Source organism: Trachurus japonicus, chromosome 2 (genome assembly GCF_045865225.1).
Source record: "Trachurus japonicus isolate A0001 chromosome 2, Traja_1.0".
Taxonomy (NCBI): Eukaryota; Metazoa; Chordata; class Actinopteri; order Carangiformes; family Carangidae; genus Trachurus; species Trachurus japonicus.
This window is the reverse complement of record NC_140908.1, coordinates 5,187,550-5,203,774: the sequence shown is the minus strand read 5'-3', so window position 1 is coordinate 5,203,774 and position 16,225 is coordinate 5,187,550. Positions and strand designations below refer to the sequence as shown.

General features: G+C 44.8%; 1 protein-coding gene across 47 annotated transcripts in view; it reads left to right on the top strand.

Annotated features, from left to right (window-relative positions):
- The first annotated feature begins 1,711 nt into the window (after window positions 1-1,711).
- LOC146990660 (R3H domain-containing protein 1-like) overlaps window positions 1,712-16,225 on the top strand; it is a 43,518-nt gene continuing 29,004 nt past the window's right edge. For 29 of the 47 annotated variants that reach the window (XR_015037563.1, XR_015037565.1, XR_015037549.1 and 26 more), the window contains exons 1-3: window positions 5,150-5,314; window positions 9,897-10,056; window positions 14,366-14,570. Coding sequence is in view for 30 of the 47 variants with exons in the window: in XM_085796748.1 (XP_085652874.1) it covers window positions 14,406-14,570 (165 nt within the window). In the remaining 17 variants the exon portion in view is untranslated. Of the gene's footprint in view, window positions 1,841-3,239; window positions 3,338-5,149; window positions 5,315-9,896; window positions 10,057-14,365; window positions 14,571-16,225 lie in introns of those variants that run through there. The other 18 variants (XR_015037550.1, XR_015037566.1, XR_015037552.1 and 15 more) reach the window with 6 other exon arrangements.

Below are 16,225 nucleotides of genomic sequence, written 5' to 3'. Positions count from 1 at the left end.
TAACCCATCACTAAGTGGTAGCTTTATGACTAGTTAAATCCACTCAAAGTTATCAAACCCCTGCAATAAATAGGACTCTAAACATAGGGGGCATATCTTGTTTTGTGCTTTTCAGACCTTGTTCTCATGTTTTTGATATGAGGGCATGTCACACTAACATGTGATTTAAAGCACACAGATCTGTTTCATTTAGACGCACGTTTTGGGCCTATCTAAAAAAAATATAAAGGTCACATGGTCAAAGGTCAATCTGTCTCAACAACTATTTTTCCACTATTTTTGCCTAAACTGTAGTATTTTTTATAGCACAGTGAAATGTACAGCACTGACACAAATAACAAAAACTGAAATAGACACAGGACTGTGACAATTCAGGAAATGTATAATCTTTATAATTTCCTACTATGTGGATGATTATGGGTCTTAAAGTGAAACATGGGCAGGCGAGAATTGTCAATAACTGCTTATTCCTCTGTATTTCTCGGGAGTTTTTAAGTTTTCTATATCTTTGCCCTATCTATCATCGTCATCATGATTATAGTCCAGAGTTAAAGCAGAAGTAAGCGGAATATTTGTATGTAATATAAGTCTTAAATAGTTACATATTTTCCGACAGCAATCACTTACATAGAGTGTTTTGGTCTATAAACGGGTCTGTCAGTCACTTTTTCTGCTCTGAGCCGAGGAGAAAACATTTATCGTAATTTGGATATTTATCCAATGAGGGAGAGAGAACGGCATGCAAATGGGCTGTGCAGCCAAGGGACGCCTTGTATGTGGCGACGTAGGGACGAGGACTGTTATGGTGCGTTCAAGGCAGTCTCGTATTTTTCCGACCGTGAAGTACCAGTTCGAATCTGTACGAGTTCACCGGTCGGAGTTACGAGTGGCGTTATAGTGACTTTCACCGGTAAAACAGGTCGGAAAAACACGAGTGGGTTGCCTGAAACGCTACAAAGTCGTAAGTTGTCACTTGAAGCTGTAATTTACGATTTCAAAAGCCTGCCTGGAACAGCATTAGCGAAAACGACCGGACCACTTACTTCTGCTTTAAGACAATCCATAAGACACTAATATGTGCAAGAAATCATGCTTGATCCCATTTGGAATGGTAATGCTGAAAGTTCCGTTTTTCTCTGATTTAGGCGTAGGACACTGTGTGAGCCTGGTCAAGGCAGACCATCTTCTAGATAGAGGTCATTGAATTAAATGTGAGGCTTACAAATGTGGGAAGTTTTTCATATCCATCTAAGGCAGTGATACGTAATAAATTCTTGTAAATGATCACATTTGATGACAATTTGTCCGGCGGAAACTGACGTTTTCTTTTTGAAATCAAACTGATTGATATTGAAAATAGAAAGGCAGTAAACAGGAAAACTATTGATTTTTTTTTCCAATACACCATGCAAAATTTCAGAGTTATCTGACCATGTATGCAGTTGCTGTACCCTATTTTATGGCATTAAATCATTTGTTTAGAAGCTTTTCCCAAAAAGGGGTTTATTTGGCCCCTGGGGATTAACTGCCATTTGCTGGGGGTGGAGGTTATCAACTTGTGATGGCCCAATGTATGGGATAACAAGAAATAATAGTGAAAAAAAGGTAGCAAAAAACATCCTGAGGGGTGGACCTGGCTCCCGGCCTAATAGGGAGTGAGTGATGAGTGGATGAACGCCCCTACGTGCCGTGCGTAAGGGGCTGACGTCATACGTACGCTTCTCTCCCAGGCTGCTGCTGCTGCTGCTGCCTCTCCTCCTTCACTCTGCCACAAACACTAGCTACTTCACCCTCGGTAGAGACAACGGCTGTACCGACACCGATTGTAAAAACCTAAGCGGTAAGACGACATCCATCATCAGACATCTGCAGGAAACCCATACAACACTGACAGCACCGGTTTAGCTAAAAGGAGAACAAACACGTTCACCGGATAGTTGTTGTAATCATGTAACACGAGCTTGTTAGCAGTAAACATCTCTCTTGCTAGTCCGTGACAGCTCGGGGCGCCGGTGTTTGGCCATTTTTTTTAAAGGCGTTAGCAAAGCCACAATACCAGGTACTTACTAATGGTTAGCCTAGCCTAGCCCCGACACGATCTAGCGCATTTTTTTTTTTAGCTCAATATATTGTCTTCTTCTCCGGCAGAAACACACACACACCTCACAAGCAGACAGACATCGTGTCCAAATTGCAAGCGGCCATGTTTTTAATTCGGCGTTCGTCTGGAGAAAAAAAAAAGCAGCAGTTATTTATTAATAATGATAATAATTAAATAATAAAACGGCAGAATATAACAACTTTAAAGGCCTGGTCCGCCTGCTCCTCTCTCAGCCAATATGCGATAGTGAACAGTGTGTACTAAGGTTAACTGGTAGCCATTTTCAATAAATTGACCTTTCATCTCATCCTCGCGTTGCTTGGCGAAATGTCTTAACGGCCGAATTTCAGCTACCGTTATATTAATTATCATACAGCAATATTACCTGTTGTCGGTGGTTTGTGGGCTTACCGACATTTAGGGAAACATTAAACAGCCATAATTTGTAAATGGAGTCTGGTGTGACGGGAGGAGGGAGAGTAGGAAGCAAAAACTAAGTGGTGCATTCAAGTCCCACTGCTTTCTAAATGGTTTATTCACACCATACCTCATTATGGTCTCCTGTCATTATGGTGCGTTGACAGCATGCCCGGTGCCTGTACCATTTTTCTTCTAGGACTTAAAGCATAGCAAGACACATATTAGTGAAGCACATTCATTAATAAAACACACATAATGCTGCACACTTACCTTTTGAAGGTGCATTAGGAGCCCAGCTGGAGACTTTACCAAATAAGAATAAGATCACTATCAGCAAAATTTGTGTCATACCAAGCAAGTATGATATGAATTAAAATGAATGAATGATAAGGTGTAGATATGCAGATGTATTCAATGTTAAAACCTTCCTTGTGAGTATGTGTTTTGTTAGTTACTGTTGCTGCCAGACAGATTTTAAACGCAGCAAAACCTTGAAGTAAATTTATGTCAGTTAGACGTCATTCATTATTCATCTAATAACTCATTCATGTGCTTGTTTACCCAGTAACCATATGCACTTTTCATTGCGATGCGCTACTAACCTGACCAATTACCAGCTCGCATATAGACACAAGAAAAAGAAAAAAAGATGGAAGTGAAAGCGTACAAGTTGCTACCACAGAGGGCTGAGTATCATGATGGTATCGTTTTCATTAAGGTGCCAGCGGAGCCTGGGTGGGTGGAGAGTGGATGCTGGTTCAGTCCCTGCAGCTGCTGTTTTAAGAGAGCCGAGACGGTGGTTGTTCATCTCTACAGGTTTGGCAACTGTGCAACATACACTTTTCTTAATGTTGTGTGTATGTGTGTGTGTGTGTGTGTCCTCGATCATCTGGGTTTCCTGCAGGGGTTATGTTTCCAAATGCTCTCTCTCTGTCTCTAAAGGCTTAAAATAAATGCTAATAATTGTTTGTCGAAAATCTTTCACCCGCTGCTGCTCGGGCCACTGCGGCGGCCCCTCTGTTGACCATTCATTACACAGGTTAGGTCGTATTTGGAACTGATGACATTATCAGATATTGAGGCTGAGGATGCTGTGTAATAGCTTTCACCAAAGATGTGGCCCAGTGACTAAATAATTCATCGTCTTCCAGGGGGGAGAGAAAAAAAATCTCTCTTTGCTATAATATTTGGTCAGGGCCATTAAATAATTCATCCGCCTATCCATAAATTGTTTGTTCAATTGGTGACCTTTTCATGGGATTAAGGAAGCACAATAATAAATTCTTCAGAGACCCCGGCATAACGAATGGTACAATTATGAGGAAGGATTGGATCGGATCGGTTGTCGCAGCCTGGTCTTGGTTGCTAAGTGACAGCAGGAACTTTTCCACCCACTGTGTTTGCTGTTAAAGTCTGAGTGACTGAAAGGACAAAAAAAAACAATCACATTATGGCGGTCTAGACTTCGGCTGCGCTCTCCAGACCTGTTTTGTGACTTCCTGTGTCTTTGACAGCCTGTCAGTCACTTAGTGATGAAAGTAAAGCGTCATGAAGTAGATTATTTCTCAGAGGAGCGCAGTTATGTTTTCCACGCTCTCTCCTCCTCTGGACATGATGCTTGATCTCGACTGGGATAAACAAGGGAAGCGAGAACAAGTGGAGGCCCTCCTATTGTTTTAACTGTTAAATCCTATGAAAGAGATGAAAAGGAGGAGGTGAGGGGTGTGGTTTCATGCACATGCCTCTTATTTTTCTGCAAGCTTATCTTATAATGTTCCCCCAAAAGCAAAATGTTACATTGCAGTGTTTTCACCGCTCGGTCTCAGTAATGGGTGGTAATTCAGGTGGTGTCTGCCTGCCTCTCTGAGTCAGTGGGATTAGCTGTAGCCTTGTCTTCCTGCGCGGAAAAAGCAGGGTGCCAGCTGAAATGGGAAGGTAGCCCAGCGAACAGCTCGGCCTCTCAGCGGCCAGCGCCTCCCCATCGACTCTCCACCTGGTCGTTGAGCACCTAGCTGGCCACAGAGTAGACATGTCGCTCCCGCTCCCCCCCCCACCATCCTCTCCTCCTCGCTGTGTGTTGCCTCTCTTTCTCCTTCGCTTCCCTCTTTTCGCCTCCTCTGTGCCTTTCTTCGCCTTTTCTCTCTCTTGCTGCTCTACCACCCACCCTCCCTTTTTCTTTTCCTTCCTCCTCATCTTCCTCTATTCTTCCTCTCAGTCTCTTTCTATCTATCCCATGTCCCTGACTGCCCTTTCCTCCTCCTCCTCCAACCTCCTCCTCCTCCTCTTCTTCTTCTTCCAACCCCCGCCTCCATCCTAAAGCGGAGTAGCTAATGAAGAGCCCCATTTAGCCGGTGACTTTGGTTCAGTCAGTGCTCCGTAGCGCCGGCCCGGCCTCGGCTGCCGTGACTGGCTGTTCAGGCTCTGACATCACACAGGGGCCAGCTGTTGATTTGGCGCTGTCTCCAAGGCTGGCTGGCTTGATGGCTTGTGGCAGGTAGACTTGTGCTCGCACAGCACCCTCCTCTCCCTCCCTCCCCCTCTCTCTCTCTCCTCCTCCTCTCTCTCTCTCTTTGTGACACCCACTCTCCCTCACCCTTTTCCCTCACACTCCCCTCTCCCCGTCTTAACACTCTCACTCAGTCGAGCGAGCGTACAAGAGGCAGCAGGCAGCTGCCGAGGAGCGAGCTGGAAGGCGACTGTCTCCAGCCTCCTCTCCAGCAGATAGTGCCTCCTGTACAATGGAAACTAAACGGTCGAGTAGCAGAAGGGATGGAGGGCAGAGCTGCCGGGCAGGTAGGTCCTGCAGCCTCGGATCTCACATGCCTCTTTCTCATTCCTAATTTCCTGTCATTTTTATTTCATTTCTTCATTTCCTTTGTAGGCTGTTCATTTATCTGCTGTTTATTGCAACATAAAGTGAACACATGTCCTGTTTAAAAGCTGTCATAAGAAGAATCTTCAGCTTTTTCTCTGTCTTTTTCTTTTTTTTTTTATCACTGCATGGCAGCGAGTCAGTAAGCAAGTGTGCAGCCTTGTTTTTCCCCTCTTTTTGGCTTGTTAAACTCAGCATAATGTGAGATTTGGTGTGCCGACAGTGGGCCGTGTTACGCAGTGAGCTGAGCCAGAGCTTCTTTTTTTTTTTTTCGAAATCTCCACGCCGGTTTTGCCAGTGCTGCTTCTGCTTTTCATTACCGGGGATAATTAACCAAGATGAGCCAATAAGAGGCTCGGCTCCGCATTGTTCTCCAGCCAAGCTCATCCTCCGTCTCCCCTGTTTCCCCCTGGTTTGTTCTGCAGGTGTTGCCTGCAAATGGACTTTTAATGACTCTGGCAGACTTTTTGAGTTATTCCTTTTCTCATAAGGCTCCGTAGCTTAAAACTGCTAGACTTGCATGTTAGTTTTCGGTGTTTATTGTCTCTCCTCTAATTGCCTAGATTGATATTCCCTGGAAGCTCTCCTATGGGACAGGTAATGGATTACCTACATGCTCTGCTGTGGATTTAATTTATTAATGCTGGCTGGCTGCACCGCAACCGCGCTCACACCGCCTTGTGCGACCTGGAGGCAGAGCGAGCAGCGCAATTAGAGGCTCATTTGTGCCCGTTTATGTTTTTTTTTTTTTGGTTAATTCAGTCGGAGCTTTTACAGGCGCTTCCTTTAACTGACTCTGCCTCGGTCGCCTTGAAATTGAGGCGAGCAGCGAAAGTGGTATAATTTCATAGGCTTTACACTAATCGTTTTTTGGGTTCAATTATACAGCTCCCCTGTCAGTGCTTTTCTTGCTTTGCAATTAGGAGAAATGGCTAGAAAATGGGAGATTAGTTACTCAGTTAAGCAAAACACCGAAATCAATTTTATTGTGGCACCGTGGATGTGAACCAGCATTAGTAACCTAATTAACTGTTTATGCGATGTCTGATTTTATTTGCCGGGGTGCACGTTCCTGCGCTCTGTGCTGGAGCTGACTTATTCCCAGGCTGTCTTTGTTCGTTTGTGTGAAAGTCGGCAATTTTAAAACCTGTAAAAATGTTTGCATGTGTGTTTCCCGCTGGTTGGCATGTTCAGTTTCAGAAAAGAGCTAAGAATATAACCGGTCAGTGAGAAGAAGCAGGTGACATGAAGCTGCATCCCTCCGGCTTTTTTGTCTCTGAATGGAGCTCTGTTTAGTATTCTACATTTCTGCATACAATATGCCAGCTGTTTGGCTCGGCGCCTGCTGTTGTCCTCTTTTTATGTGACACTCGTCATACGCAATAAAGCATGAATTAATTTCCCCCAACGCACGGCGCTTAACAAAAAAAATCATCGGATCCTTTGTGATGGCTCTGGAGCGGGCGAAAGGTGATGGCTCGTTCTCTTTCCGCCCCGTGTTTGACTCATCTCCTCGCTCCTCGGGGGCCAGGAATAGAGCCGGGGATGGAGCAGCACATAGAGGGAGGGACTGAGGGTCCTTCACCTCCAGTTGAGCTGGTTGTAGCCCAGACAAAAGCCCCCCCCCCTCACCCACCCACCCACCTCCCTCCACCCACATGCACGCAGAGCTGGGCAGAACAGAACAGAGCAGAGCAGAGGTGTGGGAGGGAAAGGTCAGCGTTTGCAAGAGAGGCAGGTGTGCGTGTGTTTGTGCTTGTGTGAAGGGGAAAGAAAATAAGTATACTGGAGAGTGCTTTTTGCTTTTCCTGTTCCCGTGTGCGTGCATGTGTCCGTGTGCATGTGCCATCACCAGCAGGCTCTTATGCGCTTCACAGTGATTGAGAAATTTCTCATTAGCTTGCCATCAAACATAATTGTCCGTGAGAGTGGTGCGTTAAGAGCCTCGGTGTATGATTAACTCGGCTCAGTCGACGGTCGCCCTCGTGACCCCTCGCTGGGATGTTTTTTTTATTTTTTGAGAATTAATTTCCAACAAAAAACAAATGCGCAGAGACTTTTTGTGATTGTATGTGTGCAGGTTATTATTATCTATATTAATATTTTTAATTTTGATTGTATGCAGAGCAGAAGGATGGTTTGGTGCATACTTGTGTGTGTGTGTGTGTGAGGCTGCAGATACGCCATCAAGCGTGGCGATAAAGGTGGCGTGACACTGAACGATGCCTGAGGGAGCCTCTTTAAGGTTGCTGCGCTCTGCGGCGACTGTAATACCAATGAACCACTCCCTGTCAGCCACAGCACAATACTGGAGGACGCACACAGACACACAACCACACAACCACAGAGCGTCCCTTACAAGTTCACTGCTGCGTGTGTGTTAGAAGCTGCTGAGCCTCTATCAGAAGGTGATGTCTCCCTCTGTCCACGTCTGTCAAAACATTTTTTAGGGGGGTGAGCATTGTTTGCGCCATTAGCATTCATAGCGTTGTCTCTACCATACTGCACACACACACACACACACACACACACACACACAGAGCCCAGTGTGAAGTCCTGCAGCCAGCCAGCTAAGCCGCGGCTGCACTGTCCGCTCAGCAGCTCTGGTCATAAAACCTGGAGCGCCCACGGCCGTACTCAGCCGCACCGCTGTCAGAGCAACTTTTACACTCTGCGTGTGTGTCTGTCTGTGTGTGTGTGTGTGTGTCTGTGTGTCTGTGTGTGTGATAGCTGCGGGACCCACACCAAATTACAGAGCAGCCTCTACACATCCCCTATTCCAGACGTTGAGCAGGCGATCCCATTGCGGCAGCTTGAATCGGCGTTTTCAACAAGGAGCAAAATGTGGAGCCACAGCTCAGAGATGATTCTTCTGTCACACATGAGGAACCGTGGAGAGAAAAAAAAAAGTGCCGGGTGCATTTAGAAAGAGATAAGAGGGGGGGGAAGAGGAGCAGGGGGTAAAGATAAGGGCATCTTGGTTTAAGAGGAAAGAGATATAGGCGATAATGTCCGACACAGTAATAGATTACCTGCCTGCAAACTGCACATACTGGGTCTTGCACTCCCCAGATGTAATATTGATGAATGGCCTCCGCCTTGGGCGTCACTCGACCGTTTGCCAATGCCAAGTAGAAATGTTCCAGGCTAAAGGGGGGGTGTTAATATTCAAGTTTCAAGACTGATTTCCTCTTGGACTCACATTACATCGCCGCGTTTCCGTCTCGCATGTTAAACAGCTGTAGATCAACATTAATGAGCGCCGTTAATGTCTCCCCGTGAGCTTCAACAGGAACAAAAGCGATGCACCAAATGGCGACCGTTCCGTGGCACGTCGTCTCGTCTCTCCCACCCATCATCATCACCATCATCATCATCATCATCATCCCGGTCTGCAGCTCTGGCTCGCAGGCCGCGGGCGCCGCGAGAAGGAAGATTAGAAAGTGAGCAGGGATTCCACTTGACCTTTTTTGTCTGGCACGGAGGGGGTCGCACCAAGACCATGTAGGGAGCAGCCGCCAGGCCTTGGCACGGTCGGGTGCCAGAGTCAGCGTGGCACCTCGCCTGCTCACTGAGACGAAGATTAGAGGAGGAGGAGGAGGCAGAGAGGGGAGAAAGGCAGACAATGAGGAGCCGGACGTGGGTCAGTTATGGACTTAGCTGTAGGAGAATGTGTGAAGTGATGTGTTGCAGAGCTCAGACAAGCAGTGGTTGAGGTGTCTCAGCTGCTTTTATGTTTTAAATATGATCATTTGAGCCAGTCTTCTGACATCTAATCGATCAAACAATCAATAATAGAGTACACAGTCAGCAGATTAATCAATAATAAAAATAGAGATAATCTGATCTTTAGCAGCCTCATTTAGCGGCCACATCTGCAGCCATGTTGGACGAGGCTGGTGTTAATTAAAGATCAGTAGAAATGTCATGAGAAGTTCATGGAGAAACAGTAATGAAGCTGGAAGTCATGTTTCACCGTGGCACCGCCAAAAGTCTTCCTCTTTAATGTTGTGTCAATTTTTTTGCTGCTTTGTTGTCGGCGGCGCGTTCAGATGTTTGCCCTGCCCAACCGGCGTCGCCCCCTAGTTCAGCACGGAAAAGGAATTTGCTGGAAAATAGAGATTGTGCGCTCGGCGATTTGAAATTTATGTGCCACCAAATGGCAGAGGATTTTCAGCTGAGAAGCGCTATCTTCCCCCACACTGTTCTCTGAATTCCTAATGCTCGGTTTTTTACGAGGTTGGCAGGGGTGCCTTCTCCTGTTGCCTCCGCCGCTCTCCCATCTCTGTGTTCATCCATTATTTATGGCGCACAGGCACGCACAGGCCCAGAAATACACGCTCGCCACAGTTTTACTTTTTTTTTTTTTTTGACTGGCGAATATGTCAGAGTTGCTGACATCCCGTCTGCTGTCAGTCCACGCGACCTCAGTGTCAGTGGCGCTACGAAACCTCTGACCTCTCAAACACCACAGCGCTAACCCTGCGCCTCTTTCATCCGCAGGTCAGCAGGGGTCATGAGGGCGCCGGAGGCCCCGGTCGCTGTTCAGAGCAGCTGAAGCAGACATGGGCAGAGAAGTCTCGGATGGCATCGGTAGGCTCAGCCTCATCGACTTCACCAGCCACATCCTCCTTTGCCACAACCACCACTGGCTACGTATCAAGTACGTGTAACTGTTTTGATTACTATTTGACAAGAATAGTCAGTCAGGGAACACGATGAACTTAGTTTCTTATGGAAATGTAGCATGACTTTGAACTGAATTTAAAGAAAACTACCAAACAAAATTAAATTCCATCCACTGTGAATATTAGGATGAGCCTAGATTGAAATAGTTGGTGGAGCTAAATCTAATCAGTGCAATTAAACCACTGCAGAACAAGAGAACATAATGAGATATGGTAATTATAAGAGCACCCATCAAATCTCAAATGGTGGAAAACTTGATTGGAGTCGACGTGTCGTGTTTTAATGTGAAGAAAGTTACAGTCTCCTTGTTGCTCCACACAGACCTGAAGTTTAAGTCTAAAGCTATTCTTCCTTGAGTCTCTGTATTTGTTTTATTTGAAGTGTTGATTCATGAGAAGATGTATTATTTGGGGAGTTTTTTTTTAAAGCTGACTGACCATAGAGGTCTGGTGACAACAGGTTGGTGTCAGCCAGTCAGAGGAAAGGAAGCTCGGCCTCTCCTCTGACTGGCTGACTGGCATATTTCAAGAAAATGCTCAGAGTAAGCAAATCCTGCAAGGCTGGGTGGTGGGTCCTGCTGGGACAGGTTAGGGTGGAGGGGGGGGCACAGCTGAAGGCAGTGACATCACAAAGTTACAAGTCCTGAATACAGACTATTTATGTATGGACTAAGTGCTTTGATACTTTCACAGTATTAATGTAACTTAGACTTGATCTATAATAGACAAAACTAACTAAGACCTTCAGTTACATGCTTATAAATAATAAAATAAAAACAGATGGACAGATCTACTATCTTATTAATTATCTCTAACGTTGTGCTTCATAATTGCATCTCTCATGGTGACATTTCACCTCAGATTCATTGAGATGTGGAAACTACAGTTTTATCAAACCATGAAAGTATACAGGAGCAGGATGTGTTGTGGTCCTGTTATCAGTGTTGCACCAATTCAACATAATGTGGTTTCTATTTGAAACTTAAAAGAAACTACAGTTAGACTCTGTGTTTGGACACTGAGACGTCTTTGTGTGGCTTCGGTGCAGGTTAAACACAAAATCGGTAAAGAAGTGCAGGTGTGGTGCAGGAAGTAACTCTGCAGCACTTTTTCATCAAGTTTTCTGCTGATGAAAGCGCCTGGCTCTCATCGCACTGACTTTATTATCCATAATACGACGTTACAACATTAGGGGAGTCATAAATATTATAGACATAGATATATGTATAAGAAAAACCCAGTGATGTCCGTTTTCAGTCTCACTCCTAAGAGACCAATTTGCTAGTGCCTAAACTCCCAGACGTTTCTTTAATGTAATGGCACGGATCAAATAATGATCCATATTACTTATGCAGTCAAAACATCAGGGATTCTAAACAGGCACACGGTGCAATTACCTCGGCCATGAGAGACGAGATGGTAAAATTCAAATGCATCAAAGGCTGAAGCCAAATTTAGTCCAACGCTCCAGTCCCATGATGAAATGTGTTTGGAAGAATGAATGATTCGGTGAGGGACAAAATAGCTATCCATCACGAGCACGGGCTCTTGAAAATATCTGTCCAATATTGCAAATCTTCAACTGAGCGACTCAAGAGAGTTCACTCATCAAAATGTCAGCAACAGACACTAAATATTCAAAGGCGTGCGCAGCACTCTGGAGTATTAAGCTGTTTTCCTTCAGAATGTAAAAATAATGTAAAGCAGCAGCCGGCGTTGCTTTTGTCAAACCTCTGACAGGTCGTTGAAATTCAACATCTTGACTCTCCAGCCCTTCGGCTAAATTTTAGCTAACCTCTCATCCTCACGTGGCGTCGGGTTAGCGATACATTTGCCCGGCAGAGGAGCTCAGGAGAGCAGCGGCCCCACTAGAAGTCAATTACTCTGACATAGAGGAATTGGATGCCACCTTTTTTTTTTTTAAAGAGAGTGGCTCCCGCTCGCTGTCTCAGCTCTTTTTGGGACGGAGATTAACAATCAGGTCTCAGCCGGCCGCTTTTGCCGCTCGGCGATCAGATAGGAAAATGGCTCTGATCACTGCCGGGCGAATAGGTTGAGGCCCCCGCTGATTGGTGAGGGCTGAAACACACACACATGCAGCCAGTCACGTAGACACTCGAGCACAGAGTAAGTGCTGTCATGTGTGGATCCAGGTTTGATGTGCAAAGTGAATTTGATGAGCCCATTTCTAATTAACCTATTAATCATAGCTCTCATGTACCAGATGTCTGCCCTGCCTTCTTATGTGTGTGTGTGTGTGTGTGTGTGTGTGTGTGTGTGTGTGTGTGTGTGTGTGTGTCTGCATGTGTGTTTTCCCTGCATGGGGTCTGACTGCATAATTAGGGTGTATCAGCAGGATGATCTCGCACCATGACTTCAACATAGGGAGGTCGTGGCATTACACAGATATTTCCCTACAACAGACCATAGGTGTGAAACGGCTCGTGTTGCAGCATCATGATCAACAACGTTACGTGAGGGTCTTTTATTTAGAAAATTGAAAATGAACCTTTGTGCTTGGGGGCAACATCAAGATATGAGCCGTTCACCTTCATGTCATTGCAGAGATATCACCTTTTTATATTGTTTTCTGCTATTAATTAAAGTTTTGAGTGAGTGCACGCACAGATTCAATTAAAAACTTTCTGTTTGGGGATGTAAATCAAATGGGAACAGCTAATTAATTTACAATGTTTTTGGATTTTCAAAAACACGGCCTAGTCTGCATTTTTCACTCATAATGAATCATATTTTTTTTTAAATATCACAAATTAAAGTAAGTTTAATGCAAAATGATTTGGCAGCGGGAGTGGATCTGTCAAAGCGATATTGTTTTTGGGGCCCCGAGTGTAGACAGAGGCTGTAATCTAAAGCTGTCTGATCTCATAGGAGAGAACCGTCCTGCTGTGTCTTGTCCAGTCATGTCCATTGTCTGGTGGTGAACAGCTGCAGAGCTGAGACAGACAGTAGTGACTGATGACCCTCTCCTCTTTCTGTCGCTGCTACTTCACAGGCCTCTCTCTCGCCACACTCACTCCCGAGTCTCCGAGCACAGGTGTGACTAACAGCATTAATAACGGCTGAATTACATTTACAGCCACGTCATTACTGACTTACATCTGCGCTTTTCTTTTTCTGTAATAATAACCACGCGACGCATCCGTCATGTCCGACAGCTGCTCGACGTCTTCGTTGTCGTCGTTGTCGTTGTCGCTGCCGCGGCGTCGATGCTTTGTCTTTCTAAATAAAACCGACAACAAGAAAAAATAATGAGACAAAGGAAACAGCCGTTATTAAACACTTGTCAAACCAACATGTGGATGGCACGGCAGAAGAAGAGCAGGTGTTTTCCTGTGGGCCGGCTGTAACGAGCCAATATGGACAAGTAAGTTTAATTTCTTACTTTCTGGATAAACAGATGTTATTTAGATGTGTTTATTTTTCCTTTTATGGACATTAATGTCATAACAACACACTGTAATCTATATACAGGCTGTTTTTCAAAATGTAGACCCATATTATTGCATCATAGCTGTCTGTATTTTTTAAAATAAATGGGCAAGTTAGTTATTATAAGACAAATTAAATGTCCCTTTTCATCTTTGTCACAGTTTTTAAAGGCAAGGAGCATGAAGAAGAAGATGATGATGATGATGATGATGAAGATGATGCCTCCACACTCCAATTTCTCAATGTTTTTATTTTCTAACTCCGCACCAGCAGAGCGAGAGCTGCTCCTGCTTTGATCTTTACCTCGTTCAATATGTTGATAATTCTGCGTTTGAGAAATGATTAACTTGTCAGGCCGTGTTATTTCTGAAACGATAAATCAGATCCAATCTGTGAAAATGTGCACAGTGATGGTGGTATTTACACATTCACAGCCAGTTTCATGTGCTGTTTGAAAAAGCAAATTAAGACACGGAAAAAGACTGAAATATTCATAGAGAGTAAAAAAAAAAAAATCTTTTAATGGCAGCTCTACCAATGCAGAAATTTGAGACTGATACTGACAGCAGTATTTTAGTTTGAATACTCCTATAATGATGTATCCATATATTTTACATTTAACAGTCATAATAGGTAATGAGATTTCACCAGCTACTATAACTTGTTTTGTCTTTTATTTGTGTGTTCCTGTGACTTGAGGCTTGTAAATATGAATAAAAGATTATAAAAATCAAGATCTACAACCTGTGTGTCCTCTTATAAACCTGTATGTTTTAAACATTTCAGATTTTGCCAAAAAGAAGCGTCCTTACAGACAATATTCCTTCCTTTCAGGTTCTCTGTATTTGCCAGCATCTCCCAGTAAGACTTTGCAATGAGAATGTCTGATACCGCTGACACTGAAACAATGAAGGTTTCCGAGGCCACCGACCCGGCGTCATCTCCAAAAGACAATGCCACCAAGTCTGAGGTTTCGGAGCAGCAGAGCCAGAGCAGCAGAGAAGAACACGGCAGCAACAGCAACAAGAGGGACACCCAGGTAAAGACGACTCCCGTCCCCCCCATAGAAACTCCCCTGTACGGCCTCATTCTCCTCCACTGGCCGGTTGGCATTGTATTGACTAAATGATTGAGCTCTTTTGTGAGAGAAAGTGTCAGTTTCCTCGACCCTACTTATAAGAAGCTAATCGTGGAGGGTTTGAGGTGTCAGCAGCCGGATCGAACTCGGACTGAGCTGAGGGCACTTGACACTTTACCAGATATTTTTTCACTTTCCTCCAACTCCCACCGCCATCAAAATTCAGTAGCAGTCAGCGTCAAACACAAACTGCCCGGGGGATCTCCTGTCACCTGCAGCATTTCAAGATGATTTTCCCGGCTGCTTCAGCAAACCAAATTATCCCTGAAAAGTATAATCTGCTCAGACTGAAATAATAATGCGGGGCTCGACTCTTATTTCACCACAGGGTCAGTCGCTCCCCGTCTTGCCCGGTCTGTTGAGAAAGTTGTACAAAATCATTTGGGCTTGCGAACAAGTGAAATCTCCTGTATCCTCCATGGGAGGCGTTTAAGCGGTGATCTGCTGGGGATTTGGGACAGCTGAGATCACTTTCAAATAAACTGCTAATTAATTAGGTCTCTGTGTCATCGCTACAAATGTGCTTTGGGACCGCAGAAAATTTGCACTTGTTAATTTGGCTTTCAAAGTAAAAACTGGTGCTGACTGGTTTGTGCCCGCAGATGAGCGGAAATAATGGAAGGAGAAAAAAAAAGCAAAAGAGGGCGACACAATGAGAAATCTTCCAAATCCAAAGTGTGGTCAAGGCAACAAAATCCAGGAAAGGAAAAGGATTGTCTCTTTGGCTGCAGCCTAAAAATAGGATTCAGGCCAATCTGGCCTTGTGGTCGGAGGCAGGCAGAGCGAGGGAGTCAGGCAAGCAGATAATCTGGAGCTCAAATCCTGGCTTATCTAGCAACTTCCTGCGTCTTTGTTACCCTGAGGAACAGAATGACACCAGCATGGGGGAGCCGCAGCCGAGAGGAGGGGACCCGCGAGTAAGAGGGAGGGGAGGGAGGAGGTGAGAGGTTGTAAGGAGGAGAGGAAGGTAAAAGGGACACGGCAGACATGGTGTCGAAGAAGACACGAGGGGAAGCAGAGGGAGGAGGGAAAATAAGCAGGAAAAATGATTTCTCCTTAAATCATTCCTCTAACTACCGACTAAAAATAACCAGCCGCACACCAGCAAAGCTGCGAGAGAGACGGCGTAACTTTTTGAAAGATGAAACGTTTTCCTTCTCAGAAATGAAAAAATCGACTTTGTAAGCAGTAAAACGCACCATTACTCAGTTCAATACAGTCCCGGCTTTTTTTTTTTCCGCTGCAAACAGCATGAGCACTAACTTTTGGCAGCTGGTGTTAACTCACAACATAGATACTGCTTTTTAAAGTTTTTACGAGCGGTTTCCACAAGGCCGCCACTTCTTTACTCCAGTCTGTCTGTCAGCGTGTTCACAGGCCTGTTTGCTTTCTTGCCAAGAGTTTTAATGAGTTTCAGGTTCACAGTGAAAGATGACCAAACTCCAACAGTTACTCCCTAGCTTCCAGTCTTAAAGAGGAACTATGCAGGATTGAAGTATGCTACATTTTTACCTTAATTAAACAGCTTTGGAGTAATTGTGATGGTTTAATAAATG